The 19497-nt window shown below is 33.3% G+C and overlaps 1 protein-coding gene across 3 annotated transcripts in view; it reads left to right on the top strand.

Moving 5' to 3' along the window:
- ATRNL1 (attractin like 1) overlaps positions 1–19497 on the top strand; it is a 742727-nt gene that overhangs the window by 212067 nt on the left and 511163 nt on the right. For all 3 annotated transcript variants that reach the window (XM_033841823.2, XM_073793921.1, XM_073793922.1), the window contains exon 21: positions 7994–8046. In XM_033841823.2, the coding sequence (XP_033697714.1) occupies positions 7994–8046 (53 nt within the window). The remainder of the gene's footprint in view (positions 1–7993; positions 8047–19497) is intronic.

Genomic DNA, 19497 nt, shown 5'->3' with positions numbered 1-19497 from the left:
GTGAATCAGCTATACATATACATATGTCCCCATATCTCCTTCTTCTTGCATCTCCCTCCCACCCTCCCTATCCCACACCTCCAGGCGGTCACAAAGCACCGAGCTGATCTCCCTGTGCTATGCGGCTGCTTCCCACTAGCCATCTATTTTACATTTGGTAGTGTATATATGTCCATGCCTCTCTCTCACTTCGTCCCAGCTTACACTTCCCCCTCCTCGTGTCCTCAAGTCCATTCTCTACGTCTGTGTCTTTATTCCTGACCTGCCCCTAGGTTCTTCAGAACCATTTTTTTTTTTTTTTTAGATTCCATATATATGTGTTAGCATACGGTATTTGTTTCTCTCTTTCTGACTTACTTCACTCTGTATGACAGACTCTAGGTCCATCCACCTCACTACAAATAACTCAGTTTCGTTCCTTTTTATGGCTGAGTAATATTCCATTGTATATATGTGCCACATCTTCTTTATCCATTCATCTGTTGATGGACACTTAGGTTGCTTCCATGTCCTGGCTATTGTAAATAGAGCTGCAATGAACATTGTGGTACATGAATCTTATTGAATTATGGTTTTCTAAGGGTATATGCCCAGTAGTGGGCTTGCTGGGTCATATGGTAGTTATATTTTTAGTTTTTTAAAGGAACCTCCATACTGTTCTCCATAGTGGCTGTATCAATTTACATTCCCACCAACAGTGCAAGAGGGTTCCTTTTTCTCCACACCCTTTCCAGCATTTATTGTTTGTAGATTTTTAAAATTTTATAATTATTCATTCATTAGTGTGTAGGCTAAGCTACTGTGAAGCAGCCCTATTGATTACACTACATTTTACCATAAAACAATCATATTGCTGATTTTTTGTTATCAAAGCATGAATTGCTGTACTTGTAAATAAATATAAATTTCTTTTTCACATTTTTTCATTACTGATGGCTAGTGTTAGTAATACATACAACATCTACAGTGCTTTGTACCATATAAGACAACACTGATGTAGGCACTGATAGATGATTCATCTTGTGAACAGATGACATAAACTTATGGTATTGATAACTTGGGTACAGTACTGTAAAATGTAATTTCTCTTCTTTATGATTTTCTTAATGACATTTTCTTTTTACTCTATTGTAAGAATATAGTTTATAATACGTATTACATACAGACTTTGTGTTTATTGACTGTTTATGTTATCGGTAAGACTTTCTGGTCAACAATAGGCTATTAGTAGTTAAGTTTGGGGGGGAGTCAAAATTTATACATGGATTTTTGACTGTGCAATGGGTTGGTGCCCCTAACCTCTGCATATTTTAATGGGCAATTGTACAAAAGAAAAAAACCCCACAGATAACACAAAGATGTGGAGTCTAAACAACATGCTACTAAACAACTAATGGATCAACAAAGAAATCAAAGAGGAAATCAGAAAACACCTGTAGACAAATGAAAATGGAAACACAGTGGTCCAGATGGTCCAAAATCTATGGGATTCAGCAAAAGCCCTTCTAAGAGGGAAGTTTATAGCAATACAAGCCTACCTCAGAAAACAAATCAATCTCAAATAAGCAACCTAACCTTACACCTAAAGGAACTAGAAAAAGAAGAACAAACAAAACCTATAGTTAAAGTGAGAGAGTGGCATTGACATACATACACTACCAAATGTAAAATAGATAGCTAGTGGAAAGCAGCCGCATAGCACAGGGAGATCAGCTCGGTGCTTTGTGATGACCTAGAGGGGTGGGATAGGGAGGGTGGGAGGGAGACACAAGAGGGAAGAGATATGGGGATATATGTATACGTATAACTGATTCACTTTGCTATACAGCAGAAACTAACACAACATTGTAAAGCAATTATACTCCAATAAAGATGTTAAAAAAAAAACAACCTATAGTTGATGGAAGTAAAGAAATAGTAAAGATCAGAGCATAAATAAATAAAATAGAGACTAAAATAAACAATAGAAAAGGTCAATGAAGTTAAGATCTGGTTCTTTGAGAAGATAAACAAAATTGGTAAACTTGTAGCCAGATTCATCCAGAAAAAAAGAGGGTGTAAATAAATAAAATCAGACATGAAAGTGGAAAAGTTACGACTGACACCAAAAAAATTCAAAGGATTGTAAGAGATTAGTATGAACAATTATACACTAATAAAATGGACAACTTATAAGAAATGGATAAATTCCTAGAAATGTACAATCTCTCAAGACTCAGTCTGGAAGAGGTAGAAAATATGAACAGACTAATTACCAGTAATGAAATTGAATCAGTAATCAGAAAACTTTCAACAATCAAAAGTCCAGGACCAGACAGCTTTACAGGTGCATTTTATAAAACATTTAAAGAAGAGTTAACTATCCTTAGACTCTTCCAAAAAATTGAAGAGGAAGGAACACTTCCAAACTCTTTTCTGTAAGACCAGCATCTCCTTCATACCAAAACCAGACAGACAGACACACACACACACACACAATTATTCACCGTTTCAAATTAATCACTCATCAGTTTTTTTTTTTTTTTTTTTTTTTTTTTTTTTTTTTTTTGCGGTACGCGGGCCTCTCACTGTTGTGGCCTCTACTGTTGTGGAGCACAGGCTCCGGAGCACAGGCTCAGCGGCCATGGCTCACGGGCCCAGCCGCTCCACGGCATGTGGGATCCTCCCGGACCGGGGCACGAACCCGTGTCCCCTGCATCGGCAGGCGGACTCTCAACCACTGTGCCACCAGGGAAGCCCACACCAGAACTTTTATATCTTCATATTTTTCCACTCTCTCCTGATCTGTTTTTCAGTTTACTCTTGTTTTTCCACTGTGTGTAATTTGCTGTTAATCTCATCCATTCAGTTCCTAATTTTGGTTATTGTATTTTCATTTTCTTGTTTTTCTATTTTCCAGTTTTTCAGACTAAATTCTTATTCTTAATCTGTTATAGTTTTTAATTGCCTTTTATAGTTTACAAAATTTAGACAAATTTTTAATCTTGCCTGTAATCTCCTCCAATATAATAGCTATTTTAAAGCCATTGGCTTTTCCTAGATAATATCTAAATTCCCATGGCTCTATTTCCATCATCCTTTGTTTTTCCTGGTTCCTGTTCTTGTTTTCTTACCTATTTCCATGCCCAGTTATTTTTTTATTTTGTACTGATACCATATTTGCAAAATATATTTATAGAAAATATGAGACCATGGGTTAAATCTTAGGGGAATTTGATTCTGCTCTGTGTCTGAGGGCACATAGCATTAATCATTTTCAGGAATAAGGATGGTTCAAAGTAGATCTGCAGTCTCTGGAAGGCCTTTTTATGACCTTAAACCTAAGATTACACTTCGGGGCTAAACTCATGAACCTTTGGTGGCCCTGGAGTCCAATCCTTTTCCTGTGAAATGCTGTTCCTATTCATAATTGGCGAAAAAGGGATCCCCGAAATGATTCTACGTCCTGGGAGTCCATTCTTCTCTGCATCCTGGCCTGGTAATTTTTCACTCTTTTGCTCTCCAATACTTTTAAGCATTAAAAAAATAAAACCTACTGTTTTTAGTAGTCTTCAACTACCTAGTTACTTCTCTTTATTATTATTGGACTTTGAAATCCATAAACAGCGTTACAATTCTAGAACCTGTATCTCCTCAGGTTCTATTCAGTATTTACCATACCTTCATGTCTGAATTTTTGTTTATTTAGGATACATTGTCTGAGAAGTGTGGTGTCAATATTAATACTGTTATAGTACTTAATATCATAATTTTGTTTATATTATATGGTATTATTTTTATGGGTTTCTTTAGAGGAAGAACAAAGCAAAAGCAAGGGTGTTTTACCTTATGTATAACTTTCATAATTTTTCATAAAAACACATTTATCAGATTCTCAGCTGTTTTAAATAATCTGTTATGATATTTCAAAATTATAGCAACTAGATGTCCCTGTTTTTAGCTTCTGAGTAGAAAAATTATATCTTGTGATAAAATATGTATATATATTTAAATATTTAAATCAATAGGAACAAAATGAAATGCTATATTTTAACACTTAGAAATGTGGAATTATTTTATATTCTGTTTTTTAGAAAGTGATACTTATCATGTAATGTGATCATTCACATAAATGCTAACCATTATTTAGGTGACATATAATGATAATATTTACCCTTTCAAAGTCCCTAATGAATATTTCAGCCTAAATCTGTTTTATAAAAAGATCTGGCTGTTTGCTTAGTGGGAATAGAGGATGATTATCTCTTTGCCTAGACACAGAAATACTTTGACGTTATGTTTTTAATTAAGCCATGCAGAAGATTTCTGAGGCTTTTAATGTTTGTATCTAATATTTATACAGAAAGATGCTGAATTTTATTTTTTTAATTTTTAAATTTTTTTAAGATGCTGAATTTTAAAAACATTACTTAGCTTACATATCAGAATTATTTTTTATGTAATTTATATAGTACAATATTAATTTGTTTAAAGAATTATTATTTATATCTATACTTTTCCCTTCATATTCTCTTTACCTCTTATAATCAGAGTTTGAATTTGATCAGATACTTTTTCTCAAATTATTTATGATACGAATTAGATTAGTACATATTCATATCTCAAATAATTGTATTGAAATATAATAAAAACTTTATGTATAACAAAAATATTATTGTGGACAGATCCTAAGGTGACTACTACTGATCTCTGCCTTCTGGTATTCACACATTATTGTATAATCCCCTTTCATTGAGTCTGGGCAGGACATGTGACTTGGTTCTAAACTAGAAAATTTAGCAAAGGTGGTGGGGTATCACTTCTATGGTTATGTTTAGTGTTTTGTGTGTGTGTACGGTGTGAGGATTGGGTCTAATCCTGTATTTTTCCAAATGGCCATCCAGTTGTCTCAGTACCATTTAAGACGATGAATATCTTTACTCCAGTCATTCAGAACACTATGCTTATCTTATACTAGATTTCTAGATTTTTCTGGAATTTCTGGAATTTTGTTTCTGGAATTTCTCTTCTGTACCATTTGTCTTTCTATTTATGTACTGATGCCATACTGTTTTAATTTTATAGATGTTGAGTATATTTTAATGTCTTTTCAGTCTAGCTCCCCTCAAAGCTCTTCCTTTTCATTGCTGTTTCTAGCTATTCTTGTATGTTTATTTCTGTATATGAACATTAAGATCAACTTTTCTAGCTCCTTTAAAGCTCATTAGAATTTTTATTAGATCAAATTAACCATTGTCATTGAAATGAACTGACAACCTGATGATGTTGAGATAGCCTAATGAAAAATGAGGAATATCTTTCAGTTTATTTATATCTACTTTTGTGTTTTTCAGGCTGAATTTTATGCCTAAAATTTCATTATGTTTCCTCTGCAACTATTTATTCCCCAGTTGTTTGTAAGCACTGGTGTTTCTTTAAATAATACCTGAAATTAAAATACCAAAAATTGGTGTTTAAGCTCACTCAACTCATAATTATATATTTTGAAAATACTTTTGATACATTCAAAATTCTTTCAATAATTATTAATATAAAACCTTTTAGACAATGTATGTTTCTAATTTGCTTTCTTGAGTTTGAAAATATAAAAGAGAATGTCGTTTTTATATTGGACACCTTCAAGAACTCTATAAAGCCTCTGAGTTTAATTCTTAACAAGGTGGTGTTAATTCCTTATTTGTGTCAAAATTCTGAGCTTGAGTTATAAAAACCAGCAGAAGTTACTTCCGAAACAAGAGCATATAATTTCATCCTTCTGAGAAAATGTGTGTTTTGGAGAAAATAATTTTTTTTTTTTTTTTTTTTTTTTTTTTTTGCGGTACGCGGGCCTCTCACTGTTGTGGCCTCTCGCGTTGTGGAGCACAGGCTCCGGATGCGCAGGCTTAGCGGCCATGGCTCACGGGCCCAGCCGCTCCGTGGCATGTGAGATCTTCCCAGACTGGGGCACGAACCCGTGTCCCCTGCATCGGCAGGCGGACTCTCAACCACTGCGCCACCAGGGAAGCCCTGGAGAAAATAAAATTTTAAGTATTCCTTTTAAAAACTATATTATGTTGAAGGTAAACATGTTAGAATAATTTCCAGTCCAATATATTATTATATAATTTGAATAAACTAATTATTAATAACAAAAATGAAAGCTTCATATCTTCCGTATTGGAAAATAGGTTTGTATTGGAGCTCTTAAAGTCAACTCATAGATAAATTAAAAAGTACTTGAAATCCCTTGTCATTTGTCAAAGTTATCCATCTTAGATTGCTATGTGAACTTGAAAGCCATCTATTTAGGCAGTAAGATATACAGGGAATACCATGCATAACACAGCAGGGAATATTATGTTGAATATTTTCCTGTTCTAAAAATAGTGTTGTGAAACCCATTTGCAACAAGTCAAGTTCACTTTTTGTGAGAGAAAAAGGAGTTATAACGGTATTGTAAATCAGTCCTTTATGTATATACTTGGTACAAAGTGATAGGATTTAAGTAGGTGAGTCTAAAGGAAGGGACAATAGTATAGGAATAATATAGATTCTGAAGTGCTTAACCTAGCAGTAATGAGTATGATCATTTTCGAAAGCTAGAAAAACTACTATATAGCACACATTTAAAAAGTAACTTTTGGAGAAGTCACAGAAAACCTAAGATTACCCCTAAGTTCCTTTTTTCCAGAGAATAAAGTTAGTGGTATAAAGGGCTATATATTTCTACTTTAATCTTGTAGTTACTGTAGAAAAGTATTTACTCTTCAACTCATTTTTTTTTCGTGGATGCAAAAAATTATCAAGCACATGACTGAAAATTGCATTCAGAATGTAACTGATTATTTACTTTATTATTCTCAACTGTTCGACCCTTCATTATTTAAAATATATATATATTAAAATTATTTCTCAGTTCTAAGTAACTCTACTAAAACTAAAGACATTTTTGGAAGAATTTTCTCACCTTTTAAAATTCTGCATATAATTTAAATATTGAGTCACTTTATACAACTACCCTTGTGTACATTTTATAATAATTAAATTTGGATGGCATTCCAAGAAGTAGTATTATGCAAAGCCAAGCTATATATCTGTTAGTCACTAATTGTCATTTTAATTGAATTGTAGAAATAAGGATTGAAAGAATATGGGCTTCACAGATTTTCAAAATACTTATGATTTTCTCCCACTGCTATAGTTAACCATAATTTTAAAGAATTTAACTTAGAATTCATGAGTTTGAACGCTCATGTGTTCTTTCATTTTGTTATAATCTGCTTACATGAATTTAGAGTTTGAACTCCTGAATTTAGGGCTGGATGATTTAGAGAAAACTTTCCTCCATTACACAATTGAGGAGGTTTTTTTTTCCAGTATGCGGGTCTCTCACTGTTGTGGCCTCTCCCATTGCGGAGCACAGGCTCAGGACGCGCAGGCTCAGGGGCCATGGCTCACAGTCCTAGCTGCTCTGCGGCATGTGGGATCTTCCCGGACCGGGGCACGAACCCGTGTCCCCTGCATCGGCAGGTGGACTCTCAACCACTGGGCCACCAGGGAAGCCTGAGGAGGTCTTTTTAAAATACAGATTCATTGGTTTAGAAACTGGGGAAAGATATACTAATTTCAAAGAATACCAGAAGTAAGAAAAAGATGTGATTTATGAATTCCCACAACTTTTTCCCCCTACCTAAAAATGTCTTTAAATCTTTATCCAGACTTGAAAATTCTTCCCCATATTGTTAAGGGAGAATACATATCCCCCAAACTTTTATCCCATTCCCTATATTCCTCTTGTGTATGTTTGTCTTTTCCATTTATTTCTTCTCTCATGCATTCCCTTATATAGGCTTTCTACATTAATTTTTTTGAAGATTTGTTTTTAAAACTTCAATTAATAGTAGTTTTTAAGATGTTTTAATGTAGAGTTTAATTACTTTTTTGCTGGAAGGAAAAACATGAGGCTTTTGAATTTTGTTGCTTAATAGTAAATGAGATTTTTGTATTTCTACAGATGTGACTCTGAAAATCGCTATGTTGGTAATCCACTTAGAGGAACATGTTATTGTAAGTATTTGTATTTTTTATTTTAAATAGTTGGTTTGTTTTATTAGTTTCAGGTGATTTTGCAGGTAATAAAATTCATATTGAATAACTGATGTTGTCATTAATATGTTACCATTTCTATTTTTAAATCTTTTAACTCCATATATATTGCTAAGAAAGTCAATGTCTTCTTGCTATGTTCTCTAATTATATTTGGTGCATTTTTTTCTACTCTGAAGAGTAAAACAGCAATAGATCTTATTCTGAACATGCAACAAAATATAGAACTTGAGTAAACTCAGCTGGATTTTGATGTAATCTTTTTCATCATGATTAAATTTTGAACAGATAGAATTTTGTGATAGATTTTTCCGGGAGGCAATTTTGGTTATTACTAAAAAGCTGTGCTGATTTTGTACTGAAAGATCCTTTTATTGGGTAATGATCATATGGCAGATGTATGTTTAACTTTCAAGAAACAAACAATTTCCAAAATGGTTGTATTATTTTACATTTCCAGTAAAAGTGTATGAGATTTTTAGTTCTTCAGAATCTCTCGGTAAAAAAACCTTTTGTAGGTTTCATCGTATCTTTTTTTAGGTAGACAATAATGTGTTCTGCAAATAATGGAATTTGATTACTTCATTTTCTCGCTGGATGCCTTTTTTTTTTTTTTTTTGGTCTTATTGCATTGGTACCTCTGGTATCATGTAAAAAGATATGATAAGCATGCAATTATTTTTGACTTGTTCCTGATCTTAGAGGGAAAGCACTCAGTCTTTCACCATTAAGTATGTTGTAAACTTTTCATATATGCCTTTATTAAGTTGAGGAAATTCCCTTCTATTCCTACTCTGTTGAGCATTTTTATCAAGAATGGATGATTTTTATGTCATACATTTTTTCTACCTCAATTGAGATGTCCATAAGGTGTTTCTATTTTACTTTGTTAGTATAGTAATTTTAGTTTCAAAAATTAATGGATGGTATCACATTATATGGATATATCACTGTTTTTTGGTCCATTTACCAGTTGATGGACATTGGGATTATTTCTAGGCTTTGGCTATTAGAAAAATGCTGACATTTAGATAGTCTATATACTTTCATTTTTGGGGGGTAGATTCCTAGGAGTGGAATTGGGAGGTTAGATGATACGCTTATGGTCAAGAAACTGTCAAATGATTTTATAGCATGGATATACCGTTTTACATTCCCACTAGCAATTTATATGTTTCAGTTTTTCTACATTCTCATCAATACTTTATATTGTCTATCTTTTTGATTATAGCCATTCTAGAGTATTAGTAGTATCTTGTGGTTTAAATTTGCATTTCTATTATGACTAATAACTCTGAGTTCAATTTCATGTGTCCGTGTCTTGAACATGTTTTGTTAGATATGTAAAATACTAATTTCCTAATACTTTTGTTGCTATTTCAAATAGTATCTTTTAAAACTACATTTTCTATTTGTTTGATATGGTAAAATGAACTTCATTTTAGTATACTGATCTGACATTCATAAAGGTCAGTGAACTCTGTTATTAATTCTAATAGTTTATAAATGTTTGATTTTTAAATACAGTTAGTTATATTACATGCAAATAACTTTTATTCCTCACTTTTCCAATTTTTTATCCCATTATTGGGATGGTTGGGATCTCTCTTTCAGTGCTGAGTCAAAGTGATGGTAGTAGACATTGCCATCAAGTTGAGAGTTTGCTATAATTTATAGAATATTCCCTGTATCAAGTTAAGAAAATTCCTGTCTATATTAGTGTGCTGCAAGATTTCATCATGAGTGACTTTTTCCTTTACCTTGTTATATATAAAGCTGAATTAATAGATTTTCATTAATTAGACATCTTTTCATTCTGGGGTAAACCAAACGTAGTTATGATATATTATTTTTGGGGATACTGCTAAATATTATTTGTTTATATTTTATTTAGGATTATTTTCAGTATAAATGAATGCAGACTATATTTTTACATTATTTTTTTCTGATGAATTGACCTTTGAGTTGTTGTTTTTCTTTTCTAACTTCATATTGTGTAACTATGGTAATAACTTTTAAAGTTGAATTTGACAAGATTGCTGTTTTATTTTTTTAACGTCTTTATTGGAGTATAATTGTTTTACAATGGTGTGTTAGTTTCTGCTTTATAATAAAGTGAATCAACTATACATATACATATATCCCCATATCTCCTCCCTGTTGCATCTCCCTCCCTCCCACCCTCCTTATCCCACCCCTCTAGGTGGTCACAAAGCACTGAGCTGATCTCCCTGTGCTATGTGGCTGCTTCCCACTAGCTATCTGTTTTACATTTGGTAGTGTATATATTTTAAAACAAGAATAGTTAAAAAATATCAAGTGAACTTCAAAGGTTAGCTAAATTCAACTGAGATCTCTGGTCTCGTGCTTCTTTATTGGTAGTTTTTTTTTGTTGTTGTTCATCTTTTTTTCCCCCCATGTTATAGCATTGGCTTTGGGTTTATTCATCCTTTCCACTGATTTTGTTTTCTAGTTCATCAGTTTTAGGTTTTGTCTTTAGTAATGTCCTTCTCTTTTATAGTTTATAATTGTTGTTTTGCCTACATTTGATATGTTTTCTTATTAATATTATTTTCTACATAGTTTATGGTTCAATTTTTATATTCTTTTTGTATTTTATGTAAGAATTTTCTTAATTTCAATTAAGTAAATCTTATTAAAACCATCTTTTAATTATGTTTTCTAATTTTCTTGACAATGCGGCATAAAAAGATTCCAAAACCTACTAAGGTATTTTTTAGCCTATGGGACATTTGACAGTGTTTGGAGGCATTTTTATGTATCACAAGTAGGAGTGGTTTGTGGGTCCTATGGACTTCCAGTGGGTAGAGGGTGTTATATATTCTACAATGCACATGAGAGCTCCTTAGAACAAAGAATTATTGGACCCAAAATTTCAACATTGTGGGGGCTGAGAAATCCTGATTTAGAGGTTTAATCAGATACAGATATGATTTTGGAGGAAACACTATTTCACAGGTGGGTTTGTGTTCTTCATGTAGCAGAAGTAAGTAATGCCTGCAAGTCTCTCTTTTTATGTTCTTAGCAGAGACTGATGCGCAATGTTAGATTGTAGTTGATTAAGAGTTGTAAGCTGGTATTCTAACTACTTTATTTCTTGATTGAAAAAATTCTGTAAAATCAAATTTCCTCATGCGAGGTATTTGCTTTCTCATTGGTACAGTCATATAGGAAAGGCATGATAAATGCTTTAATTTGTTTTTATTAATTACTGGTTTTCAAAATAAAGAACTGTTTGCTTAATATCTTTCCAAGGTGACAACTAGATTTGTTGTTTTTGTGTTGTAAATTTATGGACACAAACATATTTAATATGTTTCAATCCACTTGCAATTATTTTCTTTACTGATGTTTATATTATCTATTTTCTATGTCTTTTAATTGATCCTTGTTGTCTATATTTTCCACATTCATTTTGTTTTACTTCTCTCAAACATCCTGGATTTTATGGAGACATATTTTTGTCTGATTTCTTAAAATTAGATATTCTTAATTGATTCTTCTTGAATCTTTAGTGTTTCTTGTGTCCCAAAGGAGTAACTAGTTACAATTATGGACACAAGTAAATTACATTCCATTTTTTTAGGAATAATAAATATACTAATATTTAAGCCTTTTATATTTGAGACTAAGCTGATTTTTCTTTAGATCAGTGCTATCCAAAATAAATATAATGTAAGCCACATGTGGAATTAAAATTTTTCTACTAGCTACACCACAAAAATTAAACAGGTGAAATCATTTTGAGTAATATATTCTATTTAATTCAGCATACCTAAAATGTTATTTTAATATGTCACAGTATAAAAAATCATCAATGACCTATTTTTTTTTTTTAGTTTTTCTTCTAGGTGTTTGAAATACAGTTTGTATGCTATACTAATGGCAGTCCCAATTCAAATCAGTCACATTTAAGTTACTCAGTAGGCACATGTGAATAGTGGCTACCATATTGGACAGCTCATCTATTATATAGGACTCTCACCCTTTTTTAAAAATGTTAAAAGGATAGTCATGAAGCACTAGATGGCAGTCTTGTCATTTGTTATGAGACCTTTAAAGTTTAATAACATTTAAAAGAAATGGTGTTAAAAAAAAAAAGAAAAGGTCAGTAGTTCTTGTAATAGTGTTAATGGAAACGATTCTGATTTTAAAGATTGGAGTGAAATTTAAAATGCAGGTCCACACTGTAACTTGAAGCAATTGAGTGCAATGTGGTGTTAATTTAATTGAATGTAATACTTCAGCAGTTATATCCTATAGACAGTCATAGTAGTTTTTTAAACTTCAATTTAAAACCCCAAACCAAATGTATTAGATAGTTATCATGCATCACATGGAATAAAAAGAGTTTCTAGCAATGATATCAAATTTGATTGATCTTTGTAAACATTGAAGTACTCCTCTTGGCAAATATGAAAAGTAGTAACCACAAAGTAGTATAGTTTTTTTTCTTAAATGCTTTTTAAAAAATTGTAACAACAATTATAATGAAGAAAACCTTAAACACAAGATGAAAGACTCGACTATGAAAATGTTATATAGAGGGTATATTTCAATGAGTAGAATCAGAGTACGGAAAGTCACTTACTGAAATCATCTACTTTTTGCTCCTACTATGTGTAATGTCCACACTATCAATTGTATTTCAGTATATTTCCAAGTAATCTAACATATTTGGGTTTTTTCTCCTTTTACTCTGAACAATTACTATTTTACTTGATTTTCTCCTATTGCTGTGTAGAGTTCAGTGTGCAATATTGTGATGAAAATAATACACTGCCTCTTTTAAGAGTAAGGAATTTAATTACTACTTTTATATTCAGTGTTCACCTCTACCACTCATCACATCTTACCTTAGATTATATTACTAAAAATCAAAATACTTATCTATTCATCTCACTGTAAACCCTTTAATTATTTTTGATTTATTTAATTAATGTTTGTCTTGGACTGAAAGACATTATTTATAAGCATATTATTTATTGAATTTGATTTTTTTCTTTTGTTTGATAAAAGAGAGATAATATTTCTAATAAGTGTTATTATAGCTGTAAATTAAAATAACAAATATCAGTCTCAATTTTATTACTTAAAATGCTATGTCATACAAAACAGTGAAAACAATTGAAACTTGAATTAACCTTATATTTAGTTTAACTATTCTAAAAGGTTCTCCCCTTTTAATATATACTGTACTTTAATGGTTTATGTGACTTTTTAACTAATAAATATAAATAGCAATTTAAATAGGGTCTGGTTGGTCCATCTGCAAATAGAGCAGAAGTGACCTTGATCAACACAGAAAATCTAAATTCTTATATTTCACAAATTGAAGACGTGATGGATTGAAGATTATCTGACAAAACATAAATGAATCACATGGTTGACATTTTAATCTTATTCTTTGATTCATGTGTTCTTATTACATTTTATGAAGCTTATATTCTAGTGTTTTAAAATGTTTATTTCAGAATTATTTAATATTTTAGCATATTAAAAAATGAAGGACAATACAGCACAATTATGAAAAAGTTAAAAATAACTGAGAGAGGGACTTCCCTGGTGGTCCAGTGGTTAAGACTCTGTACTTCCACTTCAGGGGGCACAGGTTCAATCCCTGGTCTGGGAACTAAGCCAAAAAAAAAAAAAATAGCTGAGAGAAAAAAAATTGCTACTGAATTAACCTAGAAGAGAGATGAAAATTTATTTGACTGTATACTTATAATAAAAGTGTTATATGATTCTGGTTATGTAAATAACATAACACACTGTAAAAATAATTAAATAAAACAAAAAAAAGTTTAATGAGGAAAACAAAAATGTCTGAAAACCTCCCACCAGGGCTCCCAAGTGGAGCTGTGCTGTCTGTGCCCTCTGCAAAGATGCCCAGCTGTGAGGCAGAGTGGCAGCTCATCTCCTGAACATACTTTTCTCGCTTTATCTGTCTTGAGCAAGGGTTGATAGCTCCTTATTTGTATGAAGATGTTGAATGTGCTTTTCTTTTCTTTTTTTTACTTGTGAATTTGTTTTTATTTTTATTGGGCTATAGGGGATGGGTTGGGAAATATCTCTGCAAGTTATGCCGTACTAGGGAAATGTCCATTCTCATTTCCCTGGGGTAGCTTTCCGAGCTTTTTCTTTTTCTTGGAGCTGCTGCTCTTGCTGGCAGCAGCCTCTTCAGGTCCACTGCTGAGTGGCTTCTCCTTGGAAGAGAATTGCCTCTTTTTCTTGGGAAATGCTGAATGCATGTCTTTCTAAATAACTTATGTCCTGAGAACGATTTTACATAAAAGGAGTAATAGCATATATAATATTCCTATTGTGAACAACTTTTTTCCACAGATATATAGCTCATTATTTAGGATCATTTATTAAATAAAACTGGAAAACCACCTGATTTTAAAATAGTGATAATACTAGTTAAACTTTATTGAGCACTTATTGTGCCAGGCTATTTTAAGCTTTTTACATTTATTAGCTTGTTTAATCCTCAAATGAGAAGGGTATGGTTATTTTTTTTTCATGTTTATTGGAGTACAATTGCTTTACAATGTTGTGTTAGTTTCTGCTGTACAACAAAGTGAATCGGCTATATGTATACATATATTCCCGTATACCCTCCCTCGTGAGCCTCCCTCCCACCCTCCCTATCCCACCCCTCTAGGTCATCACAAAGCATCGAGTTGATCATCCTCTGCTATGCAGCAGCTTCCCACTAGCCATCCATTTTACATTTGGTAGCATATATATGTCAGTGCTACTCTCTCACTTCATCCCAGCTTCCCTTCCCCACGCTCTGCATCCTCAAGTCCGTTCTCTATGTCTGCGTCTTTATTCCTACCTTGCCACTAGGTTCATCAGTACCGTTTTTTAGATTCCATATATATGCGTTAGCATACGGTATTTGTTTTTCTCTTTCTGACTTGCTTCACTCTGTGACAGGCTCCAGGTCCATCCATCTCATTTCAGATAACTCAATTTCATTCCTTTTTATAGCTGAGTAATATTCCATTGTATATATGTGCCACATCTTCTTTATCCATTCATCTGTCAATGGACATTTAGGTTGCTTCCATGTCCTGGCTATTGTAAATAGTGCTGCAGTGAACATTGTGGTACATGACTCTTTTTGAATTATGTTTTTTTTCAGGGTACTTGCCCAGTAGTGGGATTGCTGGGTCATATGGTAGTTCTATTTTTAGTTTTTTAAGGTATGCTTATTATTGCCATTGTTTTAATTTGAGGGAAAAGAGGCAGAGAAAGTTTAATCCATTTGTATAAGATCACATGGCTAGGAAATGTCAAAGCCAGTTTCAATCCAGGCAGCCTGGGTCTATACCCACCTCTGGATCTATACCACTCACTCTCAACCACAGGTAATAAAACTAGAGCAACAAAAATTCGCACTATATTTAACCTAAGAGTTGTTTTTATATGAATAAAGTAAAAACATCATGTTAAAGGAATGAAAACAGGGACTAAATAATTAAAAATTTAAACTGTTTTCTCAAATGAAGTCTTCATATGAAAATATGCTTACAAAAATTGATATATAAATTTAATGCAGTTCTAATTAGAATTCATTCAGTTCAATTTTTTTTTTTTTTTTTTTTTTCGGTACGCGGGCCTCTCACTGCTGTGGCTCCTCCCGCTGCGGAGCACAGGCTCCGGATGCACAGGCTCAGCGGCCCTGGCTCACGGGCCCAGCCGCTCTGCGGCACGCGGGACCCTCCCGGACTGGGGCACGAACCCATGTCCCCTGCATTGGCAGGCGAACTCTCAACCACTGCGCCACCAGGGAAGCCCTCAGTTCAATTTTTTGAAGAGTATGCATAGAATAAATTATCTTAAAGTTTATTTTATATGCTGCACTTTTAGAATATTCAGTAAAATTGTGAAAAGGAAGATTAGTGAGAAACTCCCACCTGATAGATATTCATACCTAGGGTAACTCTAACTGTACTGGTTCCTATTCTGGTATAGGACTCAATTAACAAAACGGAGTTCAGGATTAGATTCCTGAACATTTGCGAATTTATATGGCAGTCATTGTATTTTTATAAAAGTTCTTAATGACTTAATCTGCTTGTTCTAAAATATCCCAGACCTTACCTTAGATTGTGGCTTTTGTATTTACTATTTTTCTGCCTCAAATACTCCATCTCTAACTAATAGTCAACTCTTACCTAAAATAGAGTCCCTTAGGTATTACAGTAACTTTTTTTTTCCATCCTAATGCACTGAAATGAAATTATCTCACTTGTTTGTTAACTTGAATGTGGATTTTCTTTACTCATTAGAAAGAAAATCTGTGAACCCAAGACCTCCTGTTGTTGGAACCTATACTTAGAAAAGCCTGTGGCTCCTAGGAAGGCTTTCAGTAAATATATACTGGAGTACACATGTAAATTATTAACAAATGAATGAATACACATGTATTGTGGCTGTATGGGCAAGTATTTTTATTGATAGGGTGTTTGACCAAAAATGTTTGGAGATCATGTTATAGGTTATCAAGTAAAAGTTGCTTTACATTATTTTTTAATTTATTTACATAAAGTAGTACAGCTTTAAGCACCAGCCATTGATTTAAATACAAATGAGTTTCAATCTTTGTTTTTCTACTTAGCCTGTGGAACATTTGCTACAAATAAAATTTAAGCAGTTTTCCGTATGTCATTGCAGAATAATGGAAAGTTTAGCTACTTGGAGATACTATGAAGCAAAGGAAGGTGGCTTCTGAAGAGATCATGGTATATTATGTGAAAACCCGTAAATTAGAATCATTGACATAGAGGTATTGGTGATCATGGTCCATCCTCTTTTATTCATTGATGAAAAAAGTAAGACTCCATGGGTTGAAGTGTATATCCTAGGCCGCACAATGAGTCATTCAGAGTGTGGTTAATCACAAAGGTTCTGTGCTTTTTCTGTGATATTATATCTAGCAAGTGTTCCACTTGCAAAATTCCTGCAACAGATTTCGCCTTTGCAATTATTCTAAATGTTTCAAGTTCAATAGAAATTCTTAATTAATAATTGTAAGCATGGATAGTACTGTTCAGCAAGCAAGGAAATACTGTATTTATTGAATATTTATTATGTGAAAAACAATTTAATATTATCATTTAAAATGCACAAGGATGACATATTTTTTTCTCCTTAAGTTTTACTTACTTAAGAATTATAAATGTCATGAAGAACCTAGGGGTAAGACAGGAATAAAGACACAGACCTATTAGAGAACGGACTTGAGGATATGGGGAGGGGGAAGGATGAGCTGTGACAAAGCGAGAGAGCGGCATGGACATATATACACTACCAAACGTAAAATAGATAGCTAGTGGGAAGCAGCCGCATAGCACAGGGAGATCAGCTCGGTGCTTTGTGACCGCCTGGAGGGGTGGGATGGGGGGGGGGGGTGGGAGGGAGGGAGACGCAAGAGGAAAGAGATATGGGAACATATGTATATGTATAACTGATTCACTTTGTTATAAAGCAGAAACTAACACACCATTCTAAAGCAATTATACCCCAATAAAGATGTTAAAAAAAATAAATAAAGTTCTTAATCATAAAAAAAAAGAATTATACTGTTAGTGCTTGGAGAGACTGTCAGTTATTGGAATTGACTCACTTTTGTTTATTCATTCAACATATGTTTATTGACTGACTACTTTGTTGGACTCTGGGGATATTACAGAGAACAAAACATGTTCTGCTCCATTGAAGCTTATAAAGTTGTAGGGAAGATAGATATTGAACTCGTTATATAGTTACCTAGATATGATTGTCATAAGAACTCTGAATGAGAATTATAGATGCTTTGGGACTATATTACAAGAGATTACAAGAGAGCTTGACCTAATTTGTGGACCCGGGAGTAGAAGTGGGTGAAGCAAGAGAATAATGAAGCTTTGATGTGAAAGATGACTTGGTTAGTGGAGTGGTGATGGTGTGAGTATGGGAAGGAGTAGAATCAGCGGGGGCAGCTTGCACAAAGGTCAGTGGCTGGAAAGAACATGGCATATGATATACTAATACTTTAACACACACAACTAGGTAAAGGGGGTTAGGGGATGAGGTGTGTGAGATATGCAGGATCAAATCATGTAGCACTTTATAGGACATGTAAGGACTTAAGAAAAATCTTAAGAAAAAAGAGAAGCCATTGAAGGATGTTAAGAGGAGAGTTAAATGTTAAATTTTAATTTTAAAATAATCAGGCTGCTTGCAGTATGTCAAACAGCTCGGTGAGGGCAATAGAGCATGAAAGGATCATTTTAGTTCATTTTCTGAGGCATTGTTCCTGCAGCTACGTTTTATTTTATTTATCATTTATTTATTTATTTTATGGAAGTCTTTTTGATTAACAGTTATTATCCTTTAACCGTGTTCACAAACCTCCAAGTCTACTAAAAAAAAAAATCACTATAACAATTAACTTTTTTTTTTAAAATCTTTATTGGAGTATAATTGCTTTACAATGGTGTGTTAGTTCCTGCTTTATAACAAAGTGAGTCAGTTATACATATACATATGTTACCATATCTCTTCCCTCTTGTGTCTCCCTCCCTCCCACCCTCCCCATCCCACCCCTCTAGGTGGTCACAAAGCACAGAGCTGATCTCCCTGTGCTATGCGGCTGCTTCCCACTAGCTATCTATTTTACGTTTGGTAGTGTATATATGTCCATGCCACTCTCTTACTTTGTCACAGCTTACCCTCCCCCTCCCCATATCCTCAAGTCCATTCTCTAGTAGGTCTGTGTGTTTATTCCTGTCTTACCCCTAGGTTCTTCATGACATTTTTTCCCCTTAAATTCCATATATATGTGTTAGTGTACAGTATTTGTCTTTCTCTTTCTTACTTCACTCTGTATGACAGACTCTAGGTCCATCCACCTCATTACAAATAGCTCAATTTTGTTTCTTTTTATGGCTGAGTAATATTCCATTGTATATATGTGCCACATGTTCTTTATCCATTCATCCGATGATGGACACTTAGGTTGTTTCCACCTCCTGGCTATTGTAAATAGAGCCTGCAGCTACATTTTAAATATGACTGTGATACATTTACACTGTGAGTATACTTGAACTTATATTAGCATAAGTTTTATCATTTAATAAACAATTGTCTAAGTTGGCAAATGCATGTACTTATACATATGCCATTGTTTAAAACATATTTGAATTCTTGATGTTGTTGTCAAAGTCTGTATGCATCCTTTTCACACCCCTCAGGATGGCTGAATACATGATCATGAACTCATATATTTATGAACAAATATAAAACTATATAAATACACATATGAGAATCTGTTTGACTTTTGAAATCTTTTAGAATTAATTCAGAGCCAATATAGTGAATAATGAAAGTGAAATA

This window comes from Tursiops truncatus, chromosome 16 (assembly GCF_011762595.2).
Source record: "Tursiops truncatus isolate mTurTru1 chromosome 16, mTurTru1.mat.Y, whole genome shotgun sequence".
In the NCBI taxonomy this organism is placed as follows: Eukaryota; Metazoa; Chordata; class Mammalia; order Artiodactyla; family Delphinidae; genus Tursiops; species Tursiops truncatus.
Note: the sequence above shows the minus strand (reverse complement) of the source record. Positions and strands in the feature narration are given on the sequence as shown.